The following is a 19649-nucleotide window of genomic DNA, read 5'->3' as shown; positions in this document are numbered from 1 at the left end:
CATCAGTGTGATTCAAGTTCCAGTTTCGGTTTTGCATGCTGGCAGCCCTAACGCGTTTAGAAAAAGCTATATATACGTGAAAATGTGAACGGAAGAGAAATTTCGATTGTTCAGTTTACATTCCAGTGTCACACTTCCTGAGAACTTCTCCTTCGAGAACTAAACGGTGAGTGAGTTTGCGGCTGTACACGAACCAATACGCGCTGGGACGCCATGTTTACTTTGGAAAACATGGCGTGCCGAAATCGTGATGCTGTCGAGGAATTGAAAAAAAGAAAGAAAAAGGAGCTCTTGTAAATTGAACGATATTTTAATAATATCTGGGGTTTTACGTGCCAAAACAATATGTTTATGAGGGACGCCGAAGTGAAGCGCTCCGGAAATTTCGACCATCTGATGCTCTTTAACGCGCACTATAGCATCGCAAAGAACGATATTTTTATTTTGCCTAGGGCGTCCCGTAACTTTTTTTAGTCACATAATAATAATAAAGCATATTTCAGCATGACCAATCAGAAAAATGTTCAGTAAAATTAGGTACTATTTCTTGGCGCGCTAGCAGGCATGCATCTCGATTCTGTAGCTTTCACGGAACTGCCTAGAAATGTTGCACCCGAGTATAGTAACAGGTTTACTACCCTGCACAGGAGTGGGGAAACAGGGGTTGAAAAAAGGACAGAGACGTTCAGATAGGCTGGTGGCATCTACGAAGTGCAGTAGCGCTTGCACAGCCTTCTTGTGCGCCGTGGAGTCCTCCCGCGGAGCCGTCAAGATTGGCTCCGGCAACGCGCGTTGCTGGAGCTACTAACGGAGGCCACGCCTCCAGATGGCCCAAGATTATTTGCTCCGACACAGGGCGTTCGTCAAACTTGTTGAGCTCGTTGCTTAGCGATTGTCTGTGCATGGGTACTAAACTGTGGGCATTCGCACAGAATATGTCGAATGGCTTCTTCATCGCCGCATTGTTCACAGGCTGTGTTGCCGACCACACCTACGAAGGAACGCATGCGCACTCGTAAAGGCGACGCCTGCAGCCATGATCTACACAAAGGGGTATAGCGACTCTTCGGCGAAGTCCCGATGGAATTCTAAGGCTTAGTGTTCGGCTTAGGGAATGTAATCGTACGTGCTTGAAGTATAGTCTTGTTCCGTTGCGACATGGTGCGCTGGCGAAGAATCACGCGGAGCTTCCGTGCAGCATTAGTACTGGAAGAGCAGACATTTGGGCAGGTTGGTGTGGTTCCATTTTGATGGCTTGGTAGAGTAACACCGAGAAAGACGAAGAATATGCGTGTCCACGTATAAGTTCTATCTTCGTTCTTGTTAGTATTGCGCTACCAGATCATCGATCCGCTACTACAAGTAAGTCCTGTAAAGTGGAATTAGTAGTTTATGGTTTCCTACATGTATGTCCAGAACGGGAAGCTTGGTCGGCCTGTTCATTGCCGATAATCCCGCAGTAACTTGGCAGGCGCTAAAAAGTTATGCAATGTCTCTTCCCAGTTAAGCGTTGTGTCACCGCTGTAATCCCCCCCCCCCCCAAAAAAAAGAAAGAAAAAACCAGCAGCTCTTGTAGACCACAGCGTAAGGGTTACTGCGGACTCTGTTGATTCATTATAATATACTAGGACCCCTGCTTTTTTTATTGTACATTAATGACTTACCCAAATGTCTTAATTCATCTAGATGTACTACGCCGATGACACAACCATATTTTCCTCGGATATAGTGATTTAGATAACTTACTTGGGGAATTAAAGACGCGGCTAATATTGTACAGTGGTGCCGTAATAATCAGCTCGTAATTAACCCACTTAAAACTACATTCATGCTATTTCACTCCCCACGTAAAACTGTATACCATTCGTGCCACACCTAACCATGACGCGCATGTTATTCATCCCTCTGACGCAACCACGTTTCTTGGTGTTACCATTGATTCTCACCTAATTAAAGTTTGATAAGCACATTGCCGCTATCTCGTCTAAAATTTCTTTTGGAATTGGAGTTATGATTAAAACCCGCACATACTTCCCTTTGCACATTCTTCGCTCATTATACTTCGCCTTCATTCATAGTCACCTAACATACTGTTCTTCTTCCTGGGGAAACACCTACAGGATTCATCTGTCCAAGATTGCTCATTTACAGAATAATGCTATAAGGATTTTAACCTTTAGTCACTGGAGATACTCCACCCATCTACAGTAATCTCGGCATTCTCCCCGTCAATCATTCCATATATCTGAAACTCGGTACGCTCATATTTCGCGCACGTCAGCATGATGTTGAATTAAACAGTATTCCATCCCGCTACCTAATAAATCCAAATTTGACTAGATTCTCCTTACAACATAGCTTACTGTTGCCGGTGGTTCACTCTAACTATGGTAAACAGACAGCGTTGTTTTCTGGTATTTACCTATAGAACTAAGTACCTACGTTCATTAAAAGCTGTCACAATATAACAACATTTAAAGCACAATTAAAGAAACATTTATTTCAACATCTTTGCTAACATTTCATGGTACCACCTTTTTCGTTTCCTTATTTCATATTCGTTTTTCTTTCTTTCATTTTCATTTCTCTTTGTAATTTTTTATAGGTATTGCGTTTTTGCTTTCTTTTGAGTTGTGCGGATTGTTTTACGCCTTGTTAACTTAGAATTCGCGTCTATTTGTCTTAGTGTGTATTATTGTATTGGTTTCTGTACTATTATTGCATTTCATGTCCTCGAATAATCGTTTTGTTCTGTTTCTTTAGTTTTCTTTTTTTCTTTTGTTCTTGTTTTTTTTTCGATTTCGTGTTTGCAATATGCTTTTCTTTTGCTCGCCATTTGCTTGCTCTGTATTCAATCAATACAATATAGCTAGGAGGTCCCCCTGACAGTGTTTACTTCGGGACCTCCTTCTGTAATACTTATGAACCATGTCACTTGTATTTCATGATGTTTCAATAAACTTCAAAAGACATCCTTAATAAGCAGGTCACTTGCCAGTGCCATAATTCAGACATGACAATGATTACATCTGACACTAAACGACGTGTACTCCCAATCTATGCTTGATGCGCTCAACGCTGCTTAAGAAACTGCTGCCTAGCCATCGTTCCATTGTGAACAAAGAATCCGTACGGATCCCGAAACGTCCTTTCATTTTGTTTTGACATTGGTCAGTGACCTGCTTATTAACAATACTTTTACCGGACCAGACTGTATTCCGTCCAACTTCTCCATACAATGAAAGGAGTCTTCAGGACTTTTCTCGGAGGTATATACAAACAGTCAGTGTATTGGCCTCGAGGAGTTACGGAGTCGCCCTCTATCGGACGCGCCTCGATTGCGTGCTAGGCAGGATACTGCCGGCGCGCTCCCCATAGGTTTTGCTGTCGGCGCTCTACAAAAACACCTCGCGGAAGCCCTCCAGGGCATTTCTGTAAGCACTTTCGAAATGAACTGCGTTCTTTACTGTCAAGATAATCATTTTCGACGAACTGAAAGCACAAGATAGTCTACAGTCGCTGTCTCTTTGCAGAAAACCGAGCACCCGCTTCACGCTGTCACCGCGTTGGAGACCCTTGAACCGGCTTCTTGCGTGAAGGTAGTCACTCGCTGAGTGCAAACTATGTGAAATATCTGGTTAGAGTAGACTGCCTGTATAACCAAACAGAGCATAACAGAAAGAAGCCTCAAGCCAGCGATCGCACGGATTCGCGACGACTGACGGTGCCTCTGCATGTATGAGCGTCTGCATGTTATGTTCGTACTGATGGTTTCGCTTTTGTTACGAGCGCGTTTTGGCACCGCGCTGTGAATTTTAGGCCGCAAAATATGAGAATTTGTGAGTAAACAAACAACTACTATTGCGCGGACGCTATCAGAGCAGTTCAAAAACAATTTCTTTACAACTGCGGCTTCGGTGCGCATGGCAACTTCGTGATCTGCCGTCCCGACGATTCAGTGTTTTTTTTTTTCTTTTTCGGTCAAAATTCTGGTACGTTTCAATGTCATTTGAAAAGTTGTCTCGCACTGCGTATTGATCGGTCTTCTCAGCGGGCAAATGCCGCTGCTTCTGTTTCTTTATTCAGCGCATTCGTTTCGTTTGGTGCTCACACAAAACGTGAGCAAATGCGACGCCTTTTTTTAATGCTCCTTAATTATCGTTCCGTTTGCATTTCAGTGAACTTGCCGCTCTCTGTGATCAACAAATTCATAGACCAAAGCTTCACCACTTCGAGATTGCTGGTGGAAGGAGAACCAGTCTACGAGACCGAGCATGTAGTAGCATGCGACTCTTAGGAAAAAAAAGAAAATGCAGTCACGTTTGCCGGACTTGTTCTGCAAACGTCGGCTGTGAACTAGGAGCCACATGAACTTGAAATAGCGGTGAATAAAATAGAAGGTATTGCAGCAACCAGCAGCCGCAAAACAGGATAGTAATTATTTGGCGTGTACCACAGCAATTTTGGCAGCAGTGTCGTGTCTAACGCCAACAGGGTGGCATCTTTCCCACGTAAATAAATGAGGCTCCAAGAAAATACATGGGGTTGGCCGGTGGGCCGATCACAGAGGCAATGCAAAATTTATGTAGCTTATGAAGCAATACATGCCTCATCAAATGGGAAGGTTGCCCGTCGGCGTCCCGCGTCGGCGGCGTCAACACGAGTAATACAAAAAATAATCGTCACGTGATGGTGTCACCGTATGACGTCATCATGACGTCACAGATCGCCAAAATATGTAGCGTCATTATGACGTCATATAATGTGACGTCACATGATGACGTATTCACACGTCATGGTCGCTTTGCATTGCCTCCGTGATCGGTCACGGATGCCGTGCAAAACCGCGTTAGGTGCAGAACGCTTTTGGAGGGGGGCGCGGGAGAATCAGTACATCGACTGACAAGAAGATGGCTTTCGCCTTCTAGTCATCTTTAACGAATGCATAAGGGACCCTGTGCGTTTTTTAATTCAACGTATCTAAACAATGACTTGCGCAGCTGCAGCCGATCTTGTGGACGCTGAGCACGGGGCCGACGATCAAGAGGTCGCATTGGAGGGTTCTGAAATGGCATCGCACGTGGTAAAAGGTAGCGCTTTTACCATCCTGTGGCAGATGAGCATCATTTGCCGGCGGGAAGCGCGCGCGAACCATCGTCTCAGTGCGCGCTGTCTGCTACTCACCGAACATCGCAGGCCCGACGCAGTAACAAAAGTCTTCGTCGCGGAAGTGCTTGTTGCGCACAAGACTCGTAGCGGATGGCTATTTGCCGGTTCTTAGCTTTACAACCCATGCTTCACGCTGTTTCTTGTCCCGCGGTTACCAGTGCAGGCAGACACTGGGCTCCTTTGCGTAAGCGCGGCACAGCGGCACCGAGCGGTAGAGCCCCATGTTCGTCGCCTTCGGAGGCAGCCACTCTATTACAATGGTTTCAATTGAGTAGAAAATGAGAGAAAACGTCCGAATTTGAACAGACCGCAGCGCATGTGGGACTTGAAACTCGTTTTCAAAGCACGCGGCAGTGCGCCACAAGCAGCCGACGCGGCCGCTGAGACCACGTGATCCTGCCAAGCACGTCACGCCGACGGTGGCGCCGGCGTTTCCAGTGGTGGGCCTCGAGGCCAATATGCGGGCTCCAGATTCGAGCCTTTTGTCAAAGACTTGGCCACGAGTTGATCATACACAGAGTTTCCTAAAATTAACTAGAGGGGACTCTGGCGCTGCGATCGTTCAGCTACCATGGGAATGATGGGTAGTACACAAATTTGCCTAGTCTTCGTGCTTGCGGTTTCAAACGTACTTGTGGCTTTGTTTATTGCTTTGTCTTGCCGTTCGTTTCGGATAAAAGAATAGACCGTTGTGAACTTCGTGACCAGGTTTGATTTGGTGAGCCTAAAAAAGTTAAAGTGATGAAGTGGAACTGCTGACTTTTGCTGAACTTTGTTTTGCGACAAAGCGGATGCAGGCGACGCGCAGCCAAACGGAGCCGAAAGAACAAAGTATAGACAAATTTGTGTACTACCCATAATTCCCATGCTGGTTGAAGCGTCATGCGTTGCAGCTCCCATAGACACTAGCGCCAGAGTTCCCTTTAGTAAGTATTATAGGAAACTCTACGGATCCACATATATACTTTTTGCGAGCCCAGGGCTTCGCGATCTTAGTAACAGACTCCGTGTTTAAGTGAGCATGCACACAGCCCGGAGAAGATGCAGGAAAGGACAACGAATGAGCGTGCACAAATAAAAAAGAAGGAAGGGGAAAACGAAGACGACGAAGAAAAAAAAAAAGTGGAGCGAATGCAGCAAGGAGTCGGAGGTTGCGCGCGCTGTGTTTGCAAATGCGGTTGCAAAAGGCGATCGCCTCGGAACGCGGCCAAGGCGGAAGACCGACTTCAAACGCACTACCGTATGCATGCATGCACTGCCGCGTATACCGTGTATGCACGCGTCCTATGCGAATGCGGGAGGAAAGAACACACTGTATTTCTCACGTATATATAATATCGCTTGACGTTACGGTCGTATCCGATAGGATAGGAGGACAAAAATATGTAGAAAGGGAAAACTATAAAGAGTATTGCGATGGCTTTCTTTAGTATAATTTTTTATGTTTTCTTCGCTCTCTGAGGTAGTGAAAATCTCAAAAACTGCCACACTAAGAGGCAGGCCCGTAGCCAGGCGGGGGAGGGAGGGGGCGCTAGGGGCCAGCCCCATCTTCCCCCGAAATTTTGGTGAAGTACGTAGGTTTTTTACCAAAAATAAACAATAAAAATATGTGTTTTTCTCAAATAGTAAAGGTTTTCAACAAGTGGGTGCCACCCCCCCCCCCTGGAAAAAATTCCTGGCTACGGGCCTTCTGGGAGGTTAAAGGGTTGGTGCCACCAAATTTGTGGCTTGCGCGTTCTTTGCTGTAAGCGTTTCCTATAGCTCCAGGAAGCATGATGCACACACCAAAATTCATGTATTCTCGCTAAATAAATTAATATTGCTTTTTGATGTGGACAACTTTCGGTTTCGGTTTCTGGGCGCCGAGGTTGGGCAGTGACGTAGAGTGTAGGAGGCTTGGTCACGTGACCACACAAGACTGTGACGCACTTAGCCAGGAAGCGATCGAAACTCGGCTAGTGGTGTAGAACTAGAACTAGAATATATTCTAGTTCACTACAGCCGGTACGTACGTTGCAGAGGGTGGCGCAGGTCCGGAGGTCACTCACGTCACTACAGCAGATCTGGTGTGACGTGATTACAACTTTCGTTGCCCTTCCTATACATCTACGTCAGAGTTGGCGCGCTAGCGATGGGCTTCGATCGGGAGAATGGGCATTTAGGTACACTTTGGAAGTGAATTAAAATATATTCTAAACGTTTGCTGTGTCCGACTCTTCGTGTGGAGTGTCCTTGCATACAGAGAAAACCCACAACAAGCTTGTTATAGCCTCGAAATTTGGTGGCACCACCCCTTTAATATGTTATGTCCCTAGATGAATAATAATAATACTAATAATAATATCAGGGGTTTAACGTCCCTAAACCACAAACCACGATATGATTATGAGAGACGCCGTAGTGGAGGGCTCCGGAAATTTCGACCAGCTGCGGTTCTTTAACGTGCACCTAAATCCAAGTACACGGGCCTCAAACATTTTCATGTCCTTAAATGAAGTATAGTACATACCTAACTCCACGGAATGCCCGCAGATATGACGTATCTCCCACAGGGAGCCGCTAACAAGTTAAGCTATACCGCTACGTGCACAAGTTCGTTCGCTCCTGCCTCGATTGCCAACGCCGAAAACCTACACTCTAAGCAAAAGTTAGCCGAGATTGGGGTTTTCGCGGCTCATTACGTCTGAAAACTCCCTCGCTTCTAAAATGACTACCTCATGTTGGAGTAAAAGTGGCACATGACATAGTTTTACCACCACCTCTGAGGAACGTAGTAAAAGGATGTCATAATCCAACTTTACTATGCGGGGAGTTTTCTGTCACGTGATTTTTAACCACCGTGTGAGAGTTTACTACCATGTGACCCCAAGCCCCCCCCCCCCCCCCCCCCGCTCTCCCTGCTTCGGCGGCGGCGGCTTTTGTCCGCCGATGAGCGTCCCTTCCAGTTCCAGTGAAGGTATGGTAACACCACAAACGTTTTCCTTTTTTTTCCCTATTTTTAAGAGCTGGTATGGCATTGTCGCGCCTCATGGTTGACCCTCAGCCCACGCACTTTCACTGGAACTGCAGCTGCAGAAGCACAACGAGCGAGAAAAGCAGCCTGTGAACGAAAGAGCTTGCTCGAAGTAAAAAAACCTGCTTGCTCTGTATATGTATAGTTGCAGTGATGGCAAGTTCCACTCTTGACCCGCCTGCGCACAGCGGGCATGATCTCTCAGGTGCTTGAGTTGCTCGGAGGATTTCATGAAAGACGGACGTGTCCCGCGATGCCCTGTTCGCCCGCTCAGGACGTACTCGTGCCCCTCGCCGTAGACGCCCCGTGACGGTTGCCTCGTCCGCCATGCCGTGCGCCTCTCAACGACTGGGGCTTCGCCGCTCCGTCGCCGATGTGCACCGTGCCTCTAGCCGATCGTGGTCCCGTCCCTGAACTCTTGTGACCGGCTCCCACCCCATCTTTCCTATCTCTTTCTTGTCCGTCGCTGTGCCCTTACTACTATCCTTTTCTTTCTATTTTTCTTTTTATCCACCCTAGCACTGCGCCGTGTCGCCTCAAGGCAGACAAATTAGGTGCCTTTTTCCTTTCCTCAATAACCACTGAAGAAGAAGGTGTTTCTTCTATCATCGAGCTGCCGTGCGCGTACGAGCGCAAGCCTCCGAGCCTGGACGCCGCGGATACACCCTTCCGTGCCGAATCGCGAAGAGCTACGAAGAACACTCCCAGCGGCAACAAAGGCAAGCTGGTGTGATCGTCCGTGGTTGCTTCCTGGAGAGTGACCGGCTAGAACTATAAGAAAAAGGGTTCGCTACGTCGTCGGCACCGAGCCGGCCAGCGACCGGTGTGAGTGCGTCGCCGGAGCATGTGAAACAAGCGTCGCATAGATTTTGTTTCACAGAACAGTCCGAACTGTGTATTTCGCTCCATGCAGCCGCCGCTGTGAAACGAGGCAGACGGGACCAACGTGAGGCCGCCGGTGCACTGCAAAGTGGAGCTCGAAGTTCTCGCCAGTGGTTCTACACTGGAATACACCGTCGCGCACTGTGATGTCGTTGCGTGCTATCGATGTTGTTCTAGTTAGTGCCTAATTCTTGCGAACTGTCCTATCACAACACGTATCGACGTCTCATGTGTCTCGAGAATACCACCAAGCAGCGAGGCTCTCTTCTCAGGGCGACGGTCTCCTAGAACAACTCGAAGCGGAGCCTTTGGATGTTCCGCTCTCCGTATTCTTCTCCAGTGACTGTAGATTCGAAACTATGGCACACTTGATCATGGGAAGCTCCTGAATCACGTCGCGCGGCGTTTCGCGGAGAATAAGACAAGTCTGCCAGACAAAATAATGCATCCGGACTGCTTGATGTCTGCCTCACATACACACCTTGATGCATCGACAAAGGACGCGTTTGTTCGAACGCTCAGAGGTAACCTTTTCCCACAAACTCAGCGTTCATGGCTCAGAATAGAAGCAAGCGCTCCGTGTTGCACACGCGCACGAAACATGGGCGTCTAAGCAACTACAATCATCATTCAGTGCTGGCAACCTGCGCTTAGAATAGAGCCCAGTTGCTTTGGCTGTACTCTGCCATCAACGGCGGTTCACTTTTTTCCGCGGGCACGCCTCTCTGACGATGATATGCGAGCCGATCGTGCTACCGAGTCTGGGAGTCTGGAAGGCGCTGCAGATTGACAGGCATGGCCGTCCGTTATGATACGAGGTCAAGGTACAAGCTGTAAGTCACTACCCGCATCACGAAACCCAGCAAGGGAAAGTATAGAGAAACGTATAACGAATAAACAAGTGCCGCGAAAGCGAGAACACTCCCCGAAACCGACCCTTTCTACGTAAAATAACAGAAAAAAAGAAGATTGAAAAGCTCGGGTGTCACGTCAGGGCCAGAAACCAGAAAGGAGCACTGGCGCTAACAGCACCCAAGGCTTTTTGGACTGGCTTCTTTCTGGCTTGTCGGCAAACCAATTTGCTCGCCATGCAGGCGCCGGTCTGGGCCCCCACGACATAGCCACCGCCACAACGCCCCATGCAGCAGGACGAAACCTCACGCCATCAGAACACGTCACGACAAACCCCGAGCCCGCCGCGGAGCTCGACCAACGGGAGCCGGACTTTATTTTTTGCGTTCTGTACGTAGGCGGGGCCACGCGCGGACCCGCCCACCACGGAATCCAGCCGGAGGAAAAGAAACCCCGCGATAGCCGGATCCAGAATCCACCTCTCGCCAGGCCTGGTTGTGAGGGAGAGTGAGAGAAAGAGGGAGGTGGTCATCATATCGGGGGCGAGCGTCTGCAAATGGCGCAACACGAAACCCTCCTCCGTTCCTTCATCTTGACGCAAACTCCAAAAACCTCCCTCCTCTCTCGTCCCCTTTCCATCACCAGCACGCACACACACACGCACATACACAATCACCGAAACGCGGAGACGTCGAAAACAGCAGGTTCCTCCCCGATCGAAGACAAATTCGCCGTGCGACGCACTTTCGTTTTTGCGCCAGCTTCTTCGGTTTCCTTTGCTGCAATTCCTGGAGGATGCCGGCGTCTCGGTGATGGAAGAATCCAGAGACTCAGTGGAAACAAAACAGACTGGCACGCGACGAGCGGCTAGCTCCGGTGAACTATAACGACGTCGGTTTTCTTCACGCGCAAGGAACGACCGTATCACGACGACCAGCAGCGTTGGAAACGGCGAAGTCCACACATCCGAAGGTCGTCCCCACGGCGTACACGAAAAGAGTGAGTACACACGCCTCGCACGAGAATACGAAGGAAAAGAAAAGTAGTATCGCTACTCACTTGGGCAGCCGGGTGATCCGTACCAGACGTCATCTAGCACTGGTGGTTGATCCCACTCATCGCGATACTTGTCCAGCCGTATCGGTCCGTGCGCTGTTTTTGAGAAAAAAAGGAAACGCAGAGTCAGTGGCGCAGGTCTTTTCTTGCAAAAATGGCAGGCGGTGTGGGGAGGACCCGGGCCCGCACCACGAGAGGGCGAGCGCTGAGCCAAGGCGCATTACAATCTCCCCCCTCCTCCCTCATACCCGCGCGGCACACAATTAGGCATCCGTCAAAGCCGTAATCGGCTTTGAGGCTCTCAAGCCCCCCTCTCTCCCCACACCCTCCGCCACTACGCGTGCTCCTCTTCTTCGGAGAGATACGAGAAAAGCCGCTCTTCGCGAGCCGCTAATCCAGCTTACCGGGGTAGCCTGGGTGAAGCAGATCGACGCCCGCCGAGGTGTGCAGTCCGATGCCGTTCATGGAGTACGCAGCCGCAGGACCTTTGAGGTGGTGGTACGCAGCCGCCATGGCCGCGCCGCCGGCGGACGCCTGGCAGCCGCCGAAAGGGCCCGATCCTGCCGCAGCCGCCGGTTGAAACGCCAGCTTGCTCGCACTCGGTGGCAGGGGCAGCCTGCGCAACGCCGCACGACCAGGCGCACTGTGTAGCATCCGTGGACGCAGCTCGCGCGCACACGCCCCGCCCCTTAGGGGTTACCCGCACGCCCCGCCCACTCCCACGGCCGCAACGCGTCGTAGCGCGAGCTGACGCGCGCGCGCCCTCCTTTGGCGTCAGTTCGCGTCAGTGCCCCGCCCCCCACCGCGGAACCGCTCTCTTTCCCACCCCTCTTTCGACGCTCGTTTGGTTTTGAATAACTTCAAAGCGAGACGCCGCTCGTGGGAGGGGCGAGATGTCTTGGAGGCACCGCCCACATCCTTTCCCGCGCTTTTGTTCCTTCTTTTTTGGTCTCCAGGCGGGAGAGAAAGCGCGCGCGCGACGCGCTCGCGTCATCGGTGAACGCGCGACTGCGGGCGCGCGCTTCGCTCGCCGCCGACGCCGAAGAGCGCGGGAAGAGAAAAAAAAAGAGCGCTTGTTTGGGGATCAATGGAAACGGGCACGAGAGAGGATCAGACGGGAATTATCTCCTTAAAGAGAATTTGATCCCCCCCCCCCCTCGCATTCCTTTTTGGTTGCGGCGAAAGGATAATAAGGCGCTCAATTGGATTACAACGCCATGGCCGCCAAAAGCTAATCAGGTGGTGGCGGCAGCGGATGAGCGACGCGCGTGCGAGCGAGGCGACGGAAGTGGGTGATAAAGAAAAGGAAAAAAAAAAAAAAAGATACGGTGACCGCGACGGGGCGAGGCTTACGGAAACGATAAAAGAGGAAGAAATGCGGAAGGAAGCGTGGACGGATAACAGATAAAGAGAGACGGCATTTACCGACACGCCGATGTTGCGAACGAAAGTGGTGTGGGGCAGGCAAGTAATGCTATTGAGGATCGTCACAGTGTTACGTATACGCAGCGCGGACAAAAAAGGTGGAGTTTGTTTATTTCCCGAGATAAGCCGGGAGATAAGGTTAAACAAAGAAAAGCTGCCATGGTCTTCGCCGCACTGCTTGCAGGGCCATTTGTCTACCCGTGTAACCGCATGCGCTAGGCCCGTTCGTATATAGACTATTTTACGGATGTGTTCCGGTTCCGCCATATTGGGTTGTTAACCTGTTTTGTGTCGGCAACAACTAAACGAACAGTGATACGATGAACGCGTACGCATGAAAACGATTGGATTGGTGCATTAGACGTTTCGTGACTGTGTTAATTTACGTCGCGACATACAAAATCGACCTACAAAATCAGGCAATATCGTTTATACCGGGTGTTTCACGCAACTAGAACGAAGTATTCTGAATGACGTAGTTAACCGAAACTGAATGAAACCAACGGCATGTGGTTTGCCGTAATGCGGCTTTGGTTAGGGTATGTTCTGTATTGCGCTGAATTGTCTGATTAACCAAGATCGATTGGCCAAAATGTTTTAATAGTCACTTCAAGGCCAAGCGCAGTTGTTACGTTGTAAATGGCATTCCAAAATGGTCGATCCAATATTTTATGGCAACATACGTGCTGCGTGGCGATTTTTTCGGGCGTTTAAAGAAAGCATGTCAAATATGAAGTAAGACCACGTGACTGCGCTCATGCGCAACCTTACTGCAGCACCCGCAACCGTCCTTCGTGCGAAACAACCATGCGGGTGGCGAAATAAGCAACGGCGGCTGTATGAGCATCGGCTTCACAGTGCGTGAGCATTTTTGACAGTGGCAGAAGGCAAGGAAGGACCGCCATCCCTGATAAGCGATGGTCCACGCGCACGGTTGTGTCGCTCGAAGCACAGTTGAGGGCGCTGCAATATTAGCGCGTGAGCGCAGTCACGTGGTTTTATTTTACTATATATAATGAGTCGCGGACTTTCTGTAAACGCAGGGAAAAAAACACTTCGCAGAATACATGCATGTTGGCACAAAAAAACTTAGATCGGTCCTTTTGGAATGCCCTCTACAACGTAACGAAACGGACTTTACCCTGAAGTAAATGCTCAAAATATTGCATAATTGATCTTAGTTAAATAACCAATTAAGCGCAATACTGAAAATACCATGTAACGAGCGGCACATGACGGCAAACATGTCGCTGGTTTCATTCAGTTACGGTTAACCACTTTTTATAGTCCTTGATTTTTGAAACAAACGGCATTTGCCGGTGTCTTCAACTCAACTGCTGCATGTAAGCGTGCTTTCTTTCCAGCTGTGTGCTTACCGCATTGAAAATAAGGACCGCTTATCGCAGCGATGCCTCTGGGCACGTTGCTACGCTTCCAACTAAAATGTCAGTCAGTGAACTCAATGAATATGCAAGAAACAATAAATTCAGATGATGACGCTGGAAATTGACACTCTGGACTATCTATAGTTGATAGCTCTTATATCGTCCTGTGCATTTTACTCCAATAATACCTTGGCTTGGGCCAGTTAGTTTATACTCGGAGAAAGGTAGCGCGACTTTGACGAAGACAAACATAGACACAGAAGTGCAAGTCGGCGCACGTCTGTGTCTATCTGTGTCTCCTGTCTTCATCGCGCTGCGTTCCTCCGTGCATTTATAATAATAATGTTTCAAGTGTGTGAGTCTAGCTCACTGGTTTTCAACTTAGTTGACAATCACTTTCCACGCTTTGTTTATGGTCAGAGGCACGTTACGCCAACGTTATCAACTTTATCAGCCTGCCGTGAACATTTGTTGATAAGACTATAGCATAACGTGTATACAGCAGAAGCTGTGTGTTTTCAGTCCAAGTTGTCCTGCAGACATTTTTGTTAATGTTCAAATGACAATTAACTGATTAATGATTTAATGTATAGAAGACAGTCTCCTGTATATGAGAGGGACAGCTACCACGACATGACGTAACAATGACATTTCTTTGAAGATGTACATCTCAGAGAAAGCGTGCTCTGAGGCAGCACCGTGTCGCAGCCGATATCCATACGAAGCACCAGCATATTACAGGAATTTGCATAGTGGAAGTCACGGGCATTATTTCTTGCATATGTAGTAATAATCAAAAAAATAAAACAAAAAAATCTAAAGGTGAGCATATCCTTGACATAGGTGTCCGATAGGGGCGCTCGCGCATCGGCGTTCGTGTGCGCTCGTGTATTCCTTGAGTCAAATTCCGGGTTTCGTCGTGCTGCCGAAGTGGATCTCAGAGGCCATGGCCTCTGAGATCTCAATCACGCAGAAAGAAGCGCGTGATTGAAATCTGCTCCGCCAGGCGCCGCTACAATCCACTCACAGTTAATTGGCCCTTATGTCAAGTAATGTTATGCTCCGGTGCCATAACATAGCTTGCATTGACGTCACCGTGGCCGCCATCTTGGTGAACCAACTGGTTGAGACGCAGAGTGAAGTCTTGCTCGAATGCGCGGCGCAAGAAACGGTGGCATCAGATTAGTTTCGGTGCCCCCACCAATCCTTTGTGCCCCCCCCCCCCCCCCCTGGCGCAGCTGGCGAACAGAAGAAAGCGGAGAGAGCACAAAAGAACGCGCGGGGAGGGAACGACTGGCTGTCCTCCGCTGAAATGACACTCTATAATGAGATAAAAAAGTCACGGTGGCCGCCATATTGGTGAAAAAGCGCAGAAAACCTGTCTGTGACGTCACGTGCAAGCCATGCTATTGTTTAGAAAACTTTTTTTTGAATATCCTTAAAACCGGAAGCGCTTCGAAGAGAAACAAGAGTCATTTGGGGCTCGTGCCATTAGAAAAGAACATATTCATAGAATTTAACAGACGGATAAATCGAAGAAAATTGTTCGGAGTTCTCTGAAGGTGGGCTTCTCTGTGCTAATATTGCCGTGAAGCCGACTTGCGTTTAGGGAAGCATTCACACGTGTGCAATTGTTTGGCATGCCCGTATTACATATGTTGATTGACTGGTTGACTAATTTACGGAGTGTAACGTGCCCAAGAGACTCGGGCTACAAGAGACGCTGTAGTGGACGACTCCTGCACTCTTAATCAGATCCCGGATAAAGTGCTGGCTATAGCCAGGACACCAGGAGAAAACGCTCTAGTTTCCTGGCTATATCTAGAACTTTCAGCAGGACATGAGTAAGAGTGTGTTATTTCGGAGTACATGGGTCTCTTTAGCTAACCCGCGTCTTTGGGGTCAGCGTCCGAGCACCGTAACCACTGAGCCACTGCGGCGGCGACAGTTGGAATTGTTTAACATTAAGAAGGAACAAATATTACTACGGATTATATGTTGATGAATACTCGAGAAACAGAACCCGGTAATACACAGACGGTTATGTTCGCGGTCAAACCAAAGTTCCGCAGTCAAATATGAGAAAAGCGGGCGAAAATGAAAAACGAAACGCTGGCCACGAATGGGACGCTAGGAGAGGTGCCCTATAGTATGCACGTATATAAATATACATGTGCACATATCATCAAAAGGAAGTGTATATACATACTAAACAAATAACCAGAAAAGGGAGTAAAGTGCTTGTCCTCTATATAGGGCATTACCTTTTCTGGGTTTTTTTTACTACGTACCAGTCGAGGTAAAAATTTACTCTCACGCTGAGTTTTTCAACGCAGAAACTGTAGTAATTATTTACCCCGCTGAGGTTTTGAGCGAGTATAGTAAGAGTAATTTTTTACTGCCTTTACAATGTTTTGCCGGTGATTTCTGAGTTATTTCTCGGTCGACAGTTTCTTGTGGCTGACGTACAGTATACTCGCGGACAACTTTTCTTGGCAATGAAGGAAAGGCTACGGGGGCGGAGCTACTGCACATGTACTGCTCCGCGAAGTAGTCCGGTTCGGCACGCGTTTCGAATTCAGTTTTGGTTTGTGAATTTTCTGTATCTCCTGTGACGGCCATTCCATTATTCGAGCGGCTGTCACAGGCTTACACAGCCATTTGTTAGTGAAATTCGTCACAGGCCCCCTCGGCGAATCGTCGGAAAAGCTGGAGGGTGATGAGCGCTCACCTGGAGACGCAGACGCCATTTTGACTGTGAGGTGCACGTAAAAGGTGCGACGTATTCACAGGTGCAAAAACGCGAAATGACACTGCATAAAGCAAAACAAATATAAATATATCCTTAGTGCGCGCTGACCCTCTTTTCAAACAGCGCCCTGTAGAAAATAAAGTAATGTTTTTTTTTTTATTCTCACGCAGAAAACACGGCCGCTTTTATGGGACTATTATCTTCAGCGGTAGCACACGCGTAGTTCGGCTGTCTAGCCTTCCCTTCATTGCCAAGAAAAGTTGTCCGCAAGTATAGTATTTATTTACTCCCTTAACTCGGTTCTCGCGGCTACTTCTGGTGGTTAAAAAAAAAAATTAAGGGGTGCGATTGCACCATGATCCATCGAAATTCGAATGTAATCAACGTAGAAAATACAGTATCTATACAGAGATAAACACACACACAACCAATGCAGAATAAAACACCACATCAACCGACTGCTCGCGCTGCACTACCGTACACCGGCCACCCGGTTAAAGCTATGTATAACATAGCTTGCACTGACGTCACCGTGGCCGCCATTTTGAGGGACCAGCGGGTTGAGACGCTCCGTGAGCTTTTGTTCGAACGCGCCGAGCAAGAAACAGCGACTGCTCGCCATCAGATTAGTGCCGGTGCACCCAAGCATCCTTCACACCAAAACCCCCGCGTTCCTTTGTGTTTCCCTTGGCGTGGCTGGCGAACAAAAGAAAGTGGGGAGAGCACAAAAGACCGCGGGGACCGAACACCTGGGTGTCCTCCTCTGCACTGACACACTGTAATGAGATAAAAAAAGTCACGGTGGCCGCCATCTCGGGGCTCCAACGCCGAGCACCTGTCTGTGACGTCACGTGCAAGGCATGTATATAGGCACCGCATCTTGACCTGCCATGTAGTGCCGGTAAGATACTTATGTTTTGCTTGCTTTAACAATAAAGATTCACAGCGCACGCGTAAACGTTTAAGGTTGGCGGCAAGTCGCCATGAGTCACACCGACCTTCTAGTATAAAGCCGCCTTATCTCACCTTTTTGATTATCCAATTATTCGCTGGCACTCCGTCGTGTTGGCCGCACCCGCGTAGGAGGTGCTGATGCAGAAACCCGCAAAATATACTTAAGCACACACAAACCACGGCCACTCAACATTTTTTCATCGCGCAGCGGTGCACAAACACAGTAGCAGCACATATCCAGGAACGCCGGCGAAGTAGAGCGGCACCGCGCCTGTACCGGCTTCTTACCGACGGCGTCGCTATGAAACAAAATGAATGCGACACTTTTTTCACCTGCTCCGGCGACGCACTCACATTGGACGCTGGAAGTGTTCTTCGTAGCTCTTCGCGATTCGGCACGGAAGCGAGGTATCCGCGGCGTCCAGGCTCGGAGCCTTGCGCTCGTACGCGCACGGCCGCTCGATGTTAGAAGCACCTCAAATCCAGCCCGCTGTGCGCAACCGGAGGCCGGCGATATGCCAACGATATGGTAAAATCAGCAGCACGGTGTTAGAATATAGGCCTCCCAAGCTCGGCCAGGGGGCGCTGCGTCGCACGCGTTTCGCCGCCTTTCTATCAAAAACCGGTCGCTCCCCTCCCCGCACCTGCCTTTTGACTGCGCTGTGGTTGGTGGTTGTGGTTGAAGGAAAGGAATAAGGCACTATTTTCTGCAACCCTCACGGGAGCACGGCTCAGCGCCTTTTGGGGGAAGGTAAGGAGGGAATAAAAGGAAAGTCGAAGAAAAAGAGAAGTGATCGGACGGAGACAGGGGCGTCGAAGAGAAGACAGGACAGATGGAGATTCGCTCGCTGGATTTCAAGCAAGACGGACGTGCCGGCCGCGATGTCCTGGATTACTCCTCGTACCTCTCGCTGACCGGCGCCCCGTGACGGACTCCTCGCCCGCTATGCCGTGCGCCGCTCATCGTCGGGACCTTCTCCGTTTCGTCGGTGTTGTGCATCGTGCCTCTGGCTGTGTTCGTGGTCCCGTCCCTGAACTCCCGTGACCGTTTCCACATCTTTCCTGTCCTCTTTTCTCTTCGTTGGATGGATGGCCCTATCACTTTTCTCTCTATTTTCCCACTATTCTTTTATTCCCTCCTTACCCCCACCCCTACAAGGCACTGCGCCGTGTCGCCTATATGCAGACAGAAATTAGGTGCCTTTTTCCTTTCCTTAATAACCACAGAAGAAGAAGATGGAGATGGTCACAGGAGTTCGAGGGACGGGACCACGATGCAGCTAGAGGCACGGTACACGTCGGTGACGATGCGGCGAAGGCCCCGCCGATGAGAGGCGCACGGCATAGCGGTCGAGGCAACCGTCACAGGGCGCCGACGGCGAGAGGCACGAGGACTAGTCCATCGCGGGCGGCACGTCTGTTCTCCACGAAATCCAGCGAGCAACTCGACTGCGCTGTCTCAGCACGTTCCCGCACCCTGCACGCGCTGTTCTCTGCTCGCCGTGCACGTGCAGCTTCACGTGTCGCTTCCTCTGAAGGTTTAGAAAGATCCCGGAGATGGAAAAAACGTTTTCACGGTGGGAATCTCACTAGAGGAGGACGGTTGATCGACCACCTTTTCGGGACCGAGCAGGTCGTCAAGGGCGATGCTGTTTGTACGAGCGCTACGTGCGTGCCGATGCTGAACGGGCACATTTCTTTGACATGAATAGGGAGGTGACTGCGCGAGTTCTGTAATTATGTTACCGGTAAAAAGCACATTCGTTGCGGCAGTCGTGTCTATACTCGGAGCTGTCAGCAAACACCCAGCACGCTTTCGCGTGCGTTTTCTATTGATAACTTTTCGATCGCATGGATGCCAAGTTTGTCGTGCGGCTTTAAATTTATTGTGAGCTCAGTGTGAAGAGCATAAATTTACATCTGTCCTGTTGAGTCACTGGCTACATCGCAATGCGCAGTGTTAAGTTTCGTGGGAGTTTCACTTTTGCCGAGGTTTGCATCGAATGATAACAACGTCGGATCGCAAGTTTAATGTCACCTTGGATTTTTTTAGAGCTCCCTTTGACAGCATAATGATACGCGCAAAAAAAAAAAATCATGCCCACTTCGACCATGCATGTTTCTTGCAGAGGCGTGTTTCATTTCGAATAATATCGACGCC

At 49.2% G+C, this 19649-nt stretch overlaps 1 protein-coding gene across 2 annotated transcripts in view; it reads right to left on the bottom strand.

Annotated features, from left to right (window-relative positions):
- The window catches only part of LOC119401731 (homeobox protein OTX2), a 188959-nt gene that overhangs the window by 100875 nt on the left and 68435 nt on the right, over positions 1-19649 (bottom strand). For both annotated transcript variants that reach the window (XM_037668670.2, XM_037668671.2), the window contains exons 2-3: positions 11377-11588; positions 10976-11068 (exon numbers count right to left, since the gene is read on the bottom strand). In XM_037668670.2, coding sequence (XP_037524598.1) covers positions 10976-11068; positions 11377-11485 — 202 coding nt within the window. In that variant the 5' untranslated portion in view covers positions 11486-11588. The remainder of the gene's footprint in view (positions 1-10975; positions 11069-11376; positions 11589-19649) is intronic.

Source organism: Rhipicephalus sanguineus, chromosome 8, assembly GCF_013339695.2.
Source record: "Rhipicephalus sanguineus isolate Rsan-2018 chromosome 8, BIME_Rsan_1.4, whole genome shotgun sequence".
In the NCBI taxonomy this organism is placed as follows: Eukaryota; Metazoa; Arthropoda; class Arachnida; order Ixodida; family Ixodidae; genus Rhipicephalus; species Rhipicephalus sanguineus.
The sequence above is the reverse complement of the archived record's forward strand: the minus strand, read 5'-3'. Positions and strand labels throughout refer to the sequence as shown.